Genomic DNA, 15987 nt, shown 5'->3' with positions numbered 1-15987 from the left:
AGACTGCCTTGTCATTTATTGTCATGACACACGCGTGATAAACTAGTTTTGCAAGTATGTGATCTGATTTTCTACTCTTTGCGCCTGTCTGGCCTGATTATGGGTTGTTTTTGAACCTTTGCTTTTGTCTTTCTTGGACAAATTGCTAGGTAAGCTACTTATAAGATTGGTTTGTCTGTGTCGTTGTATTTGCGTCATTTATCATAAGGCCATGGATTACTTTAGCCTTTTTTTTATCGATTACCTTGTCGATTTGTCATTATATAGTTTAAATGTAAGTTATTGTAATGTTTGTCCTACTTTAATGCATATATGTGCTCTTATTTGTTAGTAAACATATAATATAACAATAGAGTTGATGTTCGCGGGCGTAAATATGTTTTTGGCCCGACTCAGGCTCATTTTAGCCCGAGCCGCAGGCGAGGGCTAAAATGAGTTCTGAGAAGGGCCAAAAACATATTTACGACCAAGAACATCAACTCTATTACTATTATAATAATTTCAAAGGGCATTCACAAAAGGAAACAAAGAGTACAGTAATATCGCGTCGGCGTTTATTTTTTGCTTATTCGACTGTCACCATGTACAATAAGCTTAAAACTTGGTAGATTACCGCAACTGAAAGTTTGTCAAAGCAGCCTTTGTTTCAAAGTTAGTTTTCAAAAGGAAATTTACAGAATAGTCACTTATATGAGTTGAAATTTATTGTGCAATTGCTAAACTGACAGTTTGGCATAACTGCCTGGACTGAGCGAGCATCGCTCTTTGAACAAAAACTTACGTTTACTTCGCAGAGTTCGCGGTCGGCCATGAAGCTACTGCAAGCATTATTTGGATCGTTACCAGTAGCACCAACGGGTTCATTTGCAGCGAACGGACGGCTGAGGATGTTAGAGCAAGCTCGTTTCTGGAAGCTAGAGCTATCCTTGATATAAGGCGTCAAGCTTTGTTCATTCTTGTGCTTTGTAATGGCGCAAATTTGCTTGGCATCAACTCCAGCTTGATGAAGACTGGTTATTGTAGAAGCTCGCACACAATGTGCGGTATAGATCTGAGAAAGGCCAGCCTTTTTCGAAATCTTGGGCATCAGTTGGGCGATTGTATTCTTTCCCAGGGGCTCGTTCCTGTACCAACAGGTTCCCGACTTGCCAAAGTTTATCAATGGAGTCTGAAAGAGCGCCTCACACTCCGGATGAAGTTTACTGAGCATAAATTTCAGTGAGTTTATGGGATCCATTGGCGAGCCAGGTATTCCGTACATTCTCACGTCAGTATAATCTTGATCCTTCTGTTGAGAGCCACCTTGGTAGTTCTTGGACTGCTCTGTGTGCTTTATGGTGACATATTCTTTATCTTGATCGTCTTTCTTGAATTCGAGCGAGTTCTTTGTAAGTTCGCGCCAGCCCTCCCTTCCTCTCCTGCCCAGATAATAGCACAGATTAAACCAGACAAATTCTTGAAGCTTGTCAGGACAGTCAGTCGAGAAATATGACTTGAGTTTCTCCATATCCCCAGCTTCAATTGGACTTTTATGCTTGGGCTTGGGGTTTCCTCGTTTGTAGTACGATTTACAAACAGCTTCAAACATTTTGTTTGCTTGCAAAAACTCGCCATCTTTCAGGATGTTGATGGGTCTTGAAATGGGCTGGCTGGTAATTTTGCGTTGTATTGCAGCTCTTATTCCGGTCAACGCACTTGGTGTGAGATCCTTTTTCTGGTTTGTTTTAACCTCTGCATAAAATCTGCGAAGAATGCCGCTCAATTCTGTTGGGCTTACGGAATGCAGGTCACAATCGATTCGTCTCTTGTCGCACCAGTCACTGAACTTTGTCACGCCCCACGAAGTTTGTTTTCTCGTGTTTTGGGGTATCGATTCTTCTTCGAGTTTCTGTAACTCGTCTTCGTCAAGTTGAGATGACTGAGAGTCTCGTTCGTTTGTTTTTTCAGTCATTTTTTATCCTAAATGAAAACAATTTCTTTAGAGATGGCAGAGATGGCAGCGTTTCCAGTCGAATAAACAAGAAAACGGCGCGAACATTTGAATGGTTTCCATTTCTGATTGGCTAGCTATGTTACTTTCTAATTCCTCATTGGCTCAGAGCAGCGGGCTAAAATATATTTTAGCCCGCTGAATTCTCCATTTTAGCCCGCAAAATGCGCCGCAATGCCCGATGAAATTATTATAATAAAGCGTTTGATTTTGTCTCATCTTATCTTATCAAGTTGTCTTAGCTCATGTCATTTAAGTTTATGTTATCTCATCACAAATGAACTAGACAAATACGTCTTTCCTGTTTACAGGTATGGTGACTACTTGAGGATTGCCAATGATAACAACTATACCGTAGGTATATACTGTGGGGTGAAGTCTGGATTGAATATCAGTTTTACAGGACGCTATGCTGTGCTAACCTTTCACTCAGACGGATATGCATACGGATACTACGGATACTATGGATACTACGGATACAAGTTAGATTTCTCCTTTGTTTCTCCCGGTAAGTAGAAAGAGTCGGACGAAATACTCTCCAAAGTAAATGTCAATTTGCCATTCAGGGATTGATTGTTATGATAAATTAAAATTCAACGATTATAATCTACCCGTTACTATTAAAAAAAATCGTCAAGTGGTACTATATTAAGCGCGGTTGTTTAGCAAATACACCCCTCAGGCGGCTACCGTATCGGACGATATTGTCTGATCGAGGCGAAAGATTGTACGAAAAATGCACAGTCGGCCGAGAAACGAAGGTTTAAGGGTAACTGTGAAATTTTGAGGACAATCATTAATGGGTTATTCCAAATCTACTGAGACTTCTTTTATAGAAACCCTAAAAACGTTAACTCTATATTAATGTAAAGCTATTAAGCTGTTTAATCTGAAAATAACGCTTTCGTTTTTGTAGGCGATGAAAGCTTTGAAACCCAATACTGTCAGTGTGTGCTTTGACTACAATAATTATATATCAGCTCCCAGATTCATGCAGATATCCCAGCAAGTTAGACTATATCCTTCAGGAGATAATGGGCTACCAAAGCGTTCAGGCTTTTTCGATATGCCCATTGGGTACTGAGAAAATCTATTGTTAAGTTTGATAATTGAATATTTTTAAACGAGTCTTAATCGGTAGGAAGACACAAGAAAGCTTTTTCGATTTTCGCAAGAGCCTGAATCACTTTTGTGCATTAGTATGTGACGAATGTTTTGGCCAAATTTCGTTCAAATCTGGAAAATATCTCAACCCTATTGGTTGTGTTTTCACTAGGACAATTTTAGCCAGTTAAAGTCAGAAAAGTCCGAAAATAGTAGTATAACGTTTCATGAAGAAACGACTCCTCCTATCTTCGCGAAACTTTCCTCAAGTATGTCACTCGAATCTAAAAAAACAAAAAAAACAAAAACAAAAACAAAAACAAAAACAAAAAACAAAACAAAACAAAAAAAATACTTATAAGCCATAAAAGAAGCCTGAAGATGAACCCGTTATTTCACATAGACGGCAAATTAACCTTCTTTTTTTACTGTTGTTTCCTGAATAACTCGCACGGATCTTAACATTAATTTTATGCTGCTTTCAGAAATTGTTAAATTAGCAAATGAATTTTTATGCTAAATATTTATAATTAACAACTTGTATTGCGCCTTTAACATGTAATGACCAAAGGCGCGTTACAGCATGGAAAATGAACTAGGTATGATAAATTAGAGTTATACTTGGCATCTAAAGATAACTGAAAAAGATAAGTTTTCAGCGAGGATTTAAAAGGATGCAGTGATCTAGATAATTGCACGGCAAGACGTAAAGCATTCCACAGTGTGGGAGCCGCAGCAACAAAAGACCTACTACCAAGTTATAATCGCTACATTTTTCTAGGAGGGAATTTTCGTGAAATTACATCATTTGAGCGTGAGTGATAGGCCGATTGTTTAGTTATTGATATTAAATTACTGATATATTGAGGTGACCGACCAAGCAAAGTCTCATCACAAAGCTCAGAATGTTCTATAATTACGTAATGTAATTTCCCAAAAAAGCTATGAGGAACTCTATAAGAACAGAAAACGAAACAACTTTGTCGTTATATTGTTCGCAGCCTTATTGTCGCCGTTTAAGTATCAGTAAGGGTTAGACAATGAACGCGAGTGTTCTATGGGATATAGTGCCTCGAGCATAGATAGAAGGCCAAGTGAGCGTAGCCCGAGTGGCACTTCTTTCTAATGCGTTCACAATCTCGTACCCAGAGTCCACAGGCGTTTTGTTCAGCGGGTAGGCGCCAGGAGGGACTCTGGAGAATTCGAAAAAAATTAATTTTTTGATTGGCTGCTCTGTTTCAGCTTCTTAACGACTTCCATTTTTTTATCGCAGAAATCCTGCGGTAATAAAATCCCAGTACGTCAGAGTCTCTCCTGTAGACCAAGCGCAGGACAAAGAGCCTGAGGACTCTGGGAAAGAGATTGATGCGTTCATTGTCTAATCGTCTTAGAACATGGTCAAATCCGCGAAAAAAACATATTTTATGCAGATTTAATTTACGAGCGTTTAACGTCACAGTCATTAAAGCTAAAACAAAATTTACCCTACCCCAAGAAGATTTTATGTTCATTTCCTTTTCTTTAGGCAAATGTTGAGAGCATTTTAGTGAGCGTTCGCCCAGAACAACAAGAAAATGGAACGAAGTATTGCATTTTTTGTGGATTAAACTTTCGATGCTGAGCTTACTGGCAACGGGTAATCCCGAGCGGGCAAGATCGCTCCATCTTGACCGCTCGGGAAGCCAATCACAGCGCATGATTTGACTCTTTCATTCTACTAGCTATTTATGCCTCTATTCTTATTGTTTGTAGCGTTTCGTGCAATTTTGCGACTTAGATACTCAAAGATATTCACAATTGTATATATATAACTTGCTCCGGAATGATGCCAAATAATGTAAAATGCCGGGGCAAGTTTGACTAAAAATGGGCTTCATGCCAGCTATCCTGTCATTCACTTAAGATAATTAATCTTTGAAAAAAAAGTTAAAATAATCCAATATTTCTTTGGATATGTTGTTTCAAATCGAGACAGATATAGCGGCCATGAACCATTAAAGCATGCCCGAAAAAAAGCGACCTTTAATTTATCTCCTGGTTGTTCTTGCAAGGCAAAATCTTCAAGATCTAGCAATATCTATCGATTTTTTTTTTAAGAAAACATTTATTTCACTCGCGCGTTTTGGATATGAAATGATTATATCCTATCATCTTATTTCAAACGCGCGCTTATGGAATAATTGTTAAATATATCCAGTGTAGTATAATTACTCAGGTGATTATAGAGGTTCTGTTCATCTGATTGGTCGAGGATTGCGTCATATACTTCTATAATCACCTCACGTGAGATTATCGTGGTGGGAACTCTAATTTTCAAAATGGCCGCCTAGCGATTTGCTGACGTTTCTGAGGAAGAAGTAAAAAGGATGATAGAAAATGTAATTCCGAAAGGCACTAAAGATGCAAGTAAGTCCGGGGTGACACTTTTCTAAAACGGTATTCTTTTATCTTTGCATCAAACTATTTTAGATAAACCGAAAATAACGATTCCAGTGGTGCAACCAGTTCAAGGTCGCAGGTTACGGTGTTCGGCTGAAGGAACTCGTCCCATTAATATGTCGCTACTTCAGAATTCCACCATTTTGGGCCAGGGAACAGATACTGTAGTTGTAAATATTACAAAGGAGGGAAACGTCACTTGTATGGCTACAAACCAGGCAGGAACAGATTCAAAAACGTTTTCTGTTACAGGTTTGCCTTTTCTTTTGCTTTCCTTTGTGTTTGTTTTTTCGTTTGGTAACTAACTTTTAGATTTTTTAATACACATGACTAATACATATGTAATTCATATTATATTTTTACCTTCATTCTTTAAACAATAATATCCATATGAAGATTCTTGTGGTATCTGTCGCATACTAATTCTGCGACGATAAGAAATTTAATACATATGACTAATACATATGTAATTCATATTATATTTTTACCTTCATTCTTTAAACAATAATATCCATATGAAGATTCTTGTGACATCTGTCGCATACTAATTCTGCGACGATAAGAAATTGAAAATTAGGGAGCTTACCATTACTGTTCAGTTTAAAAATGCACGAATTCACTTAAAAACAGGTTCACCGAGGTCTTCTTTGATGAAGTTTATGACACACTCCTTAACAGAACACTACAACTCCTCCTTTGACAAACCCATCAACAACACAAAGACCACCATTCACTATGTTCTTACTTCTGCATTGACTATTAGATGACCGCATTTCTCTTTCTTCGTACATTGTTAAAATTTGTGAAAATTCCATCTTCCAACGCTTTCATGTCTGCAGAGCAAAGCGTTTTAATCGGCGCAATGTATTGAGTGGATTTTTTTTGTAAACTTGGTGAAGAAGTAAGTTTACCAAAGCTGGTTTGTTATTGTATTTGTTCACGGTAATCAGCATTCGACTGTCACTTTCTAAAAATTGATTCTGCTAGCCAAGGACATGCATTTTGTGTAAAACTTTGATAACGTCTTATGTAAATAGAGGATATTAATTTAAGTATTGTTAATTAAATACTTTCAAGCCAGATTCTCTTGGTAATATTTAACATTAAACGAGGCTTCCGAATGACTTGCTGGAATAAAACACATGGAAGTAGTGTGTAATTTTTCTTTACTTGCAAGTTTCCACTAACAAGTCTACTTCAGGCAGCCTCCATTGATTCTAACAATATGCTGAGCTCACTCAATTAAAGTGCACCTAAACCCCTCCATCCCCATTTCCCCCCCAGAAAATCCCCATATTTCGGTAGGCATCTCAGCAGAAGTATTTTTTTTTTTTATTTGGTGTAATCTTCGGTATTTTGTACCTTCTGGAAAAACGGAAAATAGCCTAAAATCACCACCAGTTTGGTTCACGACCGAGTTTTAAGGAGCATGGGTCTAGTGGTTTCTGACGTCACTTTGAGAACACGAGAACACCACACATACTTCACTTGTTTCTTTTATATAGTTAGATTAACCGTATGTAGATTGGTAGGAGGGATTCTGTCCAACGCGACGTTGACCGGCAGTTTCCTTCACAAAATGAAAAATCCCTTTTTAAACTAAAGAAAAAAACTTTTCTTAATATAACTGTTGTTTTAAGGTAAATTAGTGTTTCTTTAATTAATGGTTCTGATTGGTTTTTGCTCAATTTCGGTGCTTTTCTGAAGCTATGAAAGGAAACGTGATGTAATATTTTTAAAGCCTGGTGAACAAATGAGAATGATTTATTGTTCAGTAATAACAAAGGCAATTTCGGAAAAAGATATTCCGAGTGCTCCTATTAGGAGTCGAACCTAAGACCTTACATTTACAAGTTCGAATGCCCTACCACTGCCTGGGGAACAAATGAGTATGATGTATTATTCGGTAATAACACAGGCAAACTCGGAAAAATAAATTCCGAGTGTTCCTATCAGGAGTAAGACCTAAGACCTTCCGACTACTAGTTCAGATGCTCTCAGGCTTAAAAAAATATCACATCACATTTCCTTTCATTGCGCACATGCCACTCATCGACATTCCATTCGAAGCAGTATGCGGGATGTTTGTCCCATAAACCTAGTTTAATGGCCTTAGCTTCCACGAGTCTCCTGTAGCTCAGTGGTAGAGCATCCGAACTCGAAATAGTGGGTTCGACTTCTGATTGCAGTCAGTTGCAGAGGTTGCAGTTAGATTAGGAATTTGCAGGAAGGAAAAGCGAGCCGTACGATACCTTCTTAAGGCGAAGAGTGTCCAGAGGCGAAGAAACGAAGAAAAAGATGGGTCGACTTTGTTAGAAAGAAGGGTGCTCGATGGAAGTCATCGAAGACTTCAGTAATATGCTCGAAGTATTTTGTAACTGACTATTTTGTATGTAATTACACATGCACAAAGGATCAAAAGATGAAGATTCGGAACAAAAAAACAATAGAGAGACACATTTCGAGAAGTACATAACTCAGTGAGGCGGCTCGCCAGTCGCGTGTAAAGAACGAGTAGGGTCAACAATTTAGTGGCTCGAAGTCTCGGTGGCTCGCCATTGGCGGTCAGGGTGTAAAGAGCGAGTAAGGTTTATAATTTAGTGGCGCGACGCGACGGCTCAGCAGCCTGTCAATCCCCTTCCAGAGTGTAAAGAACGGGTTAGAGCGAGACAGCTTCGGAATTACCGCTTTCCCAGCAATTTATACTTTTGTGATAGCAGAACGACCCTTACAGTCCACAACAGCGCTAGCAACGACGTTCGCACATTTTTGTAACCAAACGACTCCACAATTTCTACATTTGTATCTAAAGTACAGTAACGTTATGTTAGCGGGTAAATTATTTAAGAAATACAAACGCTTTAGCGTGTAAAGAAAGCGTGCCAACACGTGGAAAATATCAATAAGCACGACAAAACCACGCGCGAAATTAATGGAAACAATCGCGAATCTTGACATTCCTTGAGTTCTACATCGTCCTTTAATCGGTCCTTTAGAATACGGCCTTCACTTCTCCTTGGTATCTTGCTGTCCTTTTTGCGTCCGCCAGTGAGTTGTCAGCATAAGCAACAGCTTCGTCATCCCTAGACTCACTCGAGGTTTAGGTTATCTCTGTGGTGATAAACGGGATAATTCCTAATCGGGTTCCATTTCGTATCCAGCAATAAAAGTGATTTCTGAGTCGCCTGAGTCAAAGTTCGTCTCCAAATGCGATGACGTAAATGACGTTGTAAAATTTCAGTAGAATTCTGATTGCTATAGAGCCCGAATCGTACGGGTTTTGCTACAGAAAGTTTTGACAGTTCAAAAATAAAGATAACTGACTGAAAATCGCTTGAGCGTGGTCCTCGATTCTACGTCACACCTTGACTTTACCCAGATCCCTTTGGCGCTGTCGTAAACAATTCGGGACTCGACTTTAAAGTGCCTATGAAGTAAATTTTTTGGGGGCATGTTTTTGAAGTTTACCATGTCTTAATTACGAAATTATAAAAGTAATGCGCTAGTAAAAACAATAAGGTACTTTTTCAGTCGTACAAAGTAGCCCAAAATGACAAAAATAGTGTCCTGGGGACTAGGAACTAGTTTAGCGTTTGATGACGTAGGAAATGCCTCAGAGATTTGTTTACAACACATCTCGCCTTGTTGTTACACAGAATCACCCAATATTTTTATCGTGAAAATTTCCGTGTTCAAGGTTCCTCCCCCCCCCCCCCCCCCAAAAAAAAAAAAAAAAAATGTTGGAGAATAATGAAGTGATGTCCTTTACCGAAACTTTTTCAACGGAAATCTGAAAGAGTCAAGCGATTCAGGCAAAATGGAAGTTTTTGCAGTCGTTCGACCCGATGCAGATCATACTGTACTGGTGTCGAACAGCTCAAGAATAAGACGAGGACGAAGATCAAGATGGCCTTTAACCGCTACCGTTCTGACCGTTCTGCGCGCTCGATTCGCAGGCGACGTTTCGATGAATGATTGTTTAGTACTTGGATATACTTTGCCGAAATGAAAAGGCGAAGAATTTCGTAGTTTGCTGGAAATTGTCTCTCCAAACTCGATTTTGTTCGATTTGAGAATGCGAGAGCACACAGATGCTGCAAATGGAAATTGCACAGGCCCGTCAAAAACTCACTTTTGATGGAAGTAATAGTGTTTAAGAGCGGCTTGCTGTAAATATCAACTATACCCATGCAAGATAGAAAGATTCGATTTTCTCAAACTTTGCCATATTAAAGGGCTTTGCTAACTTGTTACAAAAATTGAACTTTGAAGTTGTTTGGATTTTTATTTTCTTGTCGAGACGAGGTTTAGTAATTTCCTCTCACAGCGCCCGAAATATGTCCTGAAATTACACTTTTATCGAAGGTTAGCAAACCAAAACGGAAACCGTACCAGGAAAAACTGATGCATGCCATTAAAATATCATCCTTCAACGGCGATGTAGAGCTGTTAGGTCTTAATGAATTTCGATCCTGGATTTCTTAAGGAATTTCCAAAATTATGCCTCGCGGAAGTATTGCGTGACGTTCAATTTTGGCCAGATTCGTGGGCAAAAAGATCGGTCTGGTACATGGATTTACCTATCAAAACTATTATTGCCGCCAAAAGTATCATTTTATCTTAGCTTTTACCGAAAATTTAGCTTGGGTAAATGAAACGGCAAATTGTGAGAGCGTGTTGAAAACAAGACACTCACGCCAATTAATTGACATTTTGACCCGCCATGCGGCGAGTATTATCACGGTTAATTTACATAAAAAAAAGTTCAACTCTGTGTTAAATGTACGTAAAAAGTCTTTTGTGTCCCTCAAATATCCGAGCGATATATTATATCCCACGTGTAAGTCAATACCAGTGCGAAACGACCAGTTTTGTTACCAATTGTAAGTGTAGCGGTTTTATTTTGATTTGTTTACACAATGCCACAATCACATAACAGGTTATATATAAACTGAGAAACATTTCTCGAAAACTTGTGTAATACATGGGTTTGCCTATCGAGGCTATTATTCCAACTAAAAGTATCATTTGTCTTAGCTTTTATCGAGAAACTAGCCTGGATAAATGAAATGACAAATTCTGCGAGTGTCTGTAGTCTTCAAAACCAGTGTGCTCAAGCTAGTTAGTTTTGACCTTCCGCACCGCAAGCACTTCCCACTATCGCAAAAGGGTATCCAAAAACTGTTAGATGGTTCATTAAATGATGTGCGATGTCAGTTTTCGTCTGTGTAAATCAATATCAAGGTAAAATGACCATTTTCGTAGTTTTATGTAATTTTTATTTTAATTTGCGAAGCCTAGGAATGGACGCAACATAATATCAGTTGATATATCATTATCGACAAACAACTTGAGAAAAACTAATGATAAATACAGGAAACTCTACTTCTTACCTCAGTCGAGGGTTATCTGTATGAGATAATTACAACATTTTAGCAGATTTAGTCGACGCGTATTCGGAACATTCATTCAAATTCAAAACTGTTGCCTAGTTACACTATAACAGCGAGGCACAGGCTTCGCACGTATTCGTTACGCACTTTGCTCGATGCTATACTGCTGCCTTTCCCTCATACAGTCGAACCTCCCCTTGCAACCACCCCTCGTAAGCGACCACCTCTCTTGAGCCAAAGTTCCAAAATATCCCCAGTCAAATCACTATAGTTGGAACCTCTCGTAAGCGACCACCTCTTGTAGGCGACCGCGGCCATTTTTAGAATTTTTTTTTTCTACCCGTAAGCGACCACTTGTCACATACACGACAAAAGTCCTCATCTATCCCCTGTCAGAAGTTGGAAAATTTACCTCTGTAGCATTATCACATGTACATTCTTGGGTAGTTCAGGGGACATGAATGTCACAATTGGAGGTGTCCTGAAATAGACTTGTCCCATTCGCAGTATTGGGTAACTTACCGCAGGCGAACCATCACCTTGGATACTGAAATTTTACTGGCAATATAATTTTCTGAAAGTTGAAAAACGTTATTGTGGCTACTAAACCGCTGGAGTCACCTTATGCTAATGAGTTGAGAATTTAGACCACCTCTCGTAAGCGACCACCTCCCGTAAGAGACCACCTACGCTTGACATTTTGGGTGGTCGCTTACGGGAGGTTTGACTCTAGTAATATACACCAACAGAAAAGGATTCTCAAGTAACTTGGATTCCACAATTATATCCGAAGGATGGCAAACAACAATTACTCCTGCAGCGCGCGCTACACAATAGGCCTTATCACGGTTTTCGACGCCATTTTGACGGGTAGGCAAACAGGCTTGAAATAACAGTGTTTGTATGAAAATCCAATGTCAAATAATTTTCATAAAACACCGCTTCTGAAAAATTCATGAATTGGAAACTTTTGGTACTAGGTAAAGGATTTTAAGAACAAAATTGGAGGGATGTAGCTGTGACAGAAAGCGTCCAGTCGTGTTTTGAAATTTCCATACATTTGTCTGTATAGCGAACCAGCTGTGAACTGCTACTAAAAATAGTTCGCGGGAAAAAATACAGGGAAATGTATGGAATGTTCAAAACACGACTGGACGCTTTCTGGCACAGCTAGATCCATCCAATTTTTTTCTTAAAATCCTTTCCCTAGTTCCAAAAGTTTCCAATTCATGAATTTTTCAGAAGCGATGTTTTGTGAAAATTATTTGACATCAGATTCCCATACAAACACTGTTATTTCAAGCCTGTTTGCCTACCCGTCAAAATGGCGTCGAAAACCGTGATAAGGCCTATTACCTACATCGGGCTGACTTTGGCGTCATGCATTGTAACTGTTTCGCTTAGTAGCATCCTTTTTATTTTATTTTTTTTTTCTGAAACATTGAAAACGATAAAATGGCGACGGACCGGGACAGGGTAATACCGCGTTTTCTGCTTACTCAAAGCAGCAGAGTTCTTTTTGTTAGATCGCCATCTAACCCCAAACAGATCACGCTGCCTTGAACAAATAGTCAGTTCAAGATGAGTTCTGTCGATATCAAACACTCCTGTAAGATGATAAGATATTAAATCTACCGCACTGAACGTTCCAGGCTAAAATTGGAAAATAGGGCGAAGTAATGACTCATATCAACTTTGCAAGCAAGTAATAATCTCTAACCTTTTAGAGAAGAACTTTGTTGTAAAGTGAATATTGGTGGAGTGGCAGATTTACTTCTGTATGAAAACTGCAAACGTTTCATCCATCAATCAGCTGTTCCATAACACTACGATCCATAGCCTAATCATGAGGACGCCCAGCCTGCCTTTGGGTACCAGGTACTCGGAGGCTGTCTTCGAATCTCAGTACAGATATCTTCAATAACCCCCTCCTCCTCCTCCTCCTCCAAGATTTTATTAAACAAATCGGTTAAAGTTTATGGATTTAGGTGACATATTCGTCCAAAGACGTGGAATGCAGATTGAAACGAGGAAAAAAAAGAAAGAAACAAAAAATGAAACAAAATAAAACAACGGCAGAAAAGTCAGCTTTAATGTGCATATTCAGGGACGGTTTCCTTGCCATTACCTTGACTTGTAAATTGAATGATTTCCTTTTCTTAAGTAAGGCAAATAAATAATGATGATGATGATGATGATGATGATGAGGGTTGGGTCGGGAGAGCATTGGGGTGGTGGGTACTCATTTGTCTAACCTACAGAGTTTGTCAGAACCAATGTGACTGTTTATAGGTATAGTTTTTAATTTAGAACTCCAAGGTTAGGGAAGTACAAAATATCGTTAGGGTTAGGGTTTGTCACTGCCCCCCTCCCCCACCACCCTCCCTGACCCCGCGCTACCCTAAACTTTTCAGGTCACGCATAATAGATCCTCTACTGGCGTGCAATCGTCCGTGTCAGACGTGGTTAATGCGTGACATCCGGAAAGTACTGACAGACATACTTGACAAGGTATTTCAATCGTGGGAAAGTTTAATAAAACCTTTTTTCATCAACAAGAAAATTCGGACAAGATGGCCATGATAGCCAGGCAGGCTCCAGGTTGAATTCTAGCTAGGAAACGTCTTTTTGTAAGAGCGAAAAAGCCCTGCCGCAACCCAGAAAATGTCATCAGTGATGGATTGCCAACCGGAGACCATAATGCCCTAAAGAGTGGAAAACTGGTATACTTGCTCACACTCATACCTCACGTCTTGAAAGGTCCACTATATATATTTTAAGCGTAGGAGGAGAGAAGTTGTCTGTACATCTGGCCAGGCAACTACAAAATATATATAAAATTATGAACATTGTTCCTTACCTACTCGAGCGAGTATGAGTTTCGCTTCACAAAGTTGAAAGACTATCGGAACTGCATCCACAAACGCCTCCAACAAGTTTGGCATATCCACACGAAGCCATCTGTAGTAATTTATTACAATACCCCAGGAGCCATAATCAGGGATGGATCCCTGATTATGGCTCCTGAATACAACATTCCAGTAAGAGGACTGGACAGCTAGACAGATTAAACTTTTATATTTCAGCGTCTTTCACTAAGCAACTGACCGTGAGCACTAGGGTAATACCAGGATGCAGGATTGCGTAATTCTATTAGAAATGAACGGTAATAGTACAAGTGATGACCATGACTGGTACAATACCTGGCCTGTGCGAATGGCCTTGTCAGCATAACATAAGTAACACTTCGCAGTGAGCGATCGTCTTGAAAAATTTATTTAACATTCTTAGTATAAAAAGAAAACTAGAGGGCTGAAAGACTCAAGCATAAAATAATTTGGAAACAAAAACAACAAAGACGCACGATAGTAATGCTTAACGGCTAGGCAGTATTGGGTATCCTGTGTTCAAAAGGTAATCCGAAAGACGTGTAACAGTTTATTTACCGCATGAAAGTCTCGTAAATGCGATTGTTTATCCAGTGATGCTACAATTTCTCGAGATAAAGGTAAGAAGGACTTCCAGATATTAAATTTCATGTATGTCACACAAGGTTTTTGAAAACTTTTGACGATATTGAGTTATAAACAGATTGCTTATCGGATCGTATAAGTAATTCAAAATAAAACCGCTACATCAGGCAACGGACGTATACAAATCATGGACCCGGGTCCATGGACCACCCATGTGGACCCAGTCCGTGGACCACCTTGTGGGCCCGGTCGATGGACCACCTCGTGGACCCGGTCCATGGACCACCCCTGAGGACTGGTTCCATGGACACAGCCCCTGTCCAACCACCAAAGACCCCCTTCGATATCTCGAAATGTAAACACCGCCCTTCGCAAGACCTTTTACAACAGATTATAGACGAAACCAACCGTTTACCTTGTTCCTACTTCATGTGAGGCACGTGTTTGTTTATACTCCACTAGGCTTCGTTTTATCCGTATTTCTTAACTGCACATGTAATTATAAAGCTTAGTCTAGTTTCGACAACGTATGACTCCAAAAGAATAGCAATGGTCCTCTGAATTCTGCATCCCGTGATAAAGATACTTGGGACTTGGCCTAGTCTTTCTCGTTCTGCTTGCGCCCGGACGATTTGTTTAAAAAAGGTGTGATGAAGAACGGAATCTACCTCGTCGGTACTCACCAGAAATCAGACCCTACGACTGCAAAGAAAACTAAATATGGATTGCGTGTAAAACTCAATGGTGGTAAAAGCATAAAATCTCAATTACATAGAAAGTAGGGGGTGAATTACATATTGAATGCCATATTTAATCTGTATTTTATACACAGTCCGCAGTCCATCCTTTCTTATATTGACAGGTAAAATATGCTTTCGAAAATTTATTAGTGGTGGTCCATGGACCGGGTCCACGAGGTGCTCCATGGACCTGGGTCCATGTTTTGTATACGTCCATCTGGCAAAAAAAATGGTCGTTTTTCCCTGGTAATGACTTATGTATGGGAGATGATATATCGCTCGGAGATTTGAGGGACGTACATTTAACACAGATTCGAACTTTTTTATGTAAATTAACCGTGATAATACTTGCAACATGGCGGGTCAACATGCCAATCAATTAGCGTGAGTGTCTTGTTTTCAACACGCTCTCACAATTTGCCGTTTCATTTACCCAAGCTAAATTTTCGGTAAAAACTAAGATAAAATGATACTTTTGGCGGCAATAATAGTTTTGATAGGTAAATCCATGTACCAGACCGATTTTTTTGCCCACGAATCTGGCCAAAATTGAACGTCACGCAATACTTCCGCGAGGCATAATTTTGGAAATTCCTTAAGAAATTCAGGATTGAAATTCATTAAGAGCTAACAGCTCTACATTGCCGTTGAAGGATGATATTTTAATGGCATGCATCAGTTTTTCCTGGTACGGTTTCCGTTTTGGTTTGCTAACCTTCGATAGAAGTGTAATTTCAGGACCGGTTTCGGGCGCTGTGAGAGGAAATTACTAAACCTCGTCTCGAAAAGAAAATAAAAATCCAAACAACTTCAAAGTTCAATTTTTGTAACAAGTTAGCAAAGCCCTT

The 15987-nt window shown here is 39.4% G+C and overlaps 2 protein-coding genes across 2 annotated transcripts in view; one reads left to right on the top strand and one right to left on the bottom strand.

The window, feature by feature from the left end:
• LOC146456071 (CUB and sushi domain-containing protein 3-like) overlaps nt 1–15987 on the top strand; it is a 75962-nt gene that overhangs the window by 22856 nt on the left and 37119 nt on the right. Inside the window, exon 6 of the mRNA XM_085093542.1 lies at nt 5564–5785. Coding sequence (XP_084949668.1) covers nt 5564–5785 — 222 coding nt within the window. The remainder of the gene's footprint in view (nt 1–5563; nt 5786–15987) is intronic.
• Nucleotides 435–1972, bottom strand: LOC146456072 (uncharacterized). The gene has a single exon (XM_085093523.1). It carries the CDS (start codon nt 1949–1951, stop codon nt 683–685), a length of 1269 nt encoding a protein of 422 aa, XP_084949649.1. The 5' UTR covers nt 1952–1972; the 3' UTR covers nt 435–682.

The sequence above is a fragment of the Pavona decussata genome, unplaced genomic scaffold (genome assembly GCF_977016875.1).
Source record: "Pavona decussata unplaced genomic scaffold, jaPavDecu1.1 SCAFFOLD_261, whole genome shotgun sequence".
Taxonomy (NCBI): Eukaryota; Metazoa; Cnidaria; class Anthozoa; order Scleractinia; family Agariciidae; genus Pavona; species Pavona decussata.
Note: the sequence above shows the minus strand (reverse complement) of the source record. Positions and strands in the feature narration are given on the sequence as shown.

Coding starts and splice junctions, on each gene's coding strand:
- LOC146456072 (XM_085093523.1), bottom strand. CDS start 1,951: ATGACTGAAAAAACAAACGAACGAGACTCTCAGTCATCTCAACTTGAC.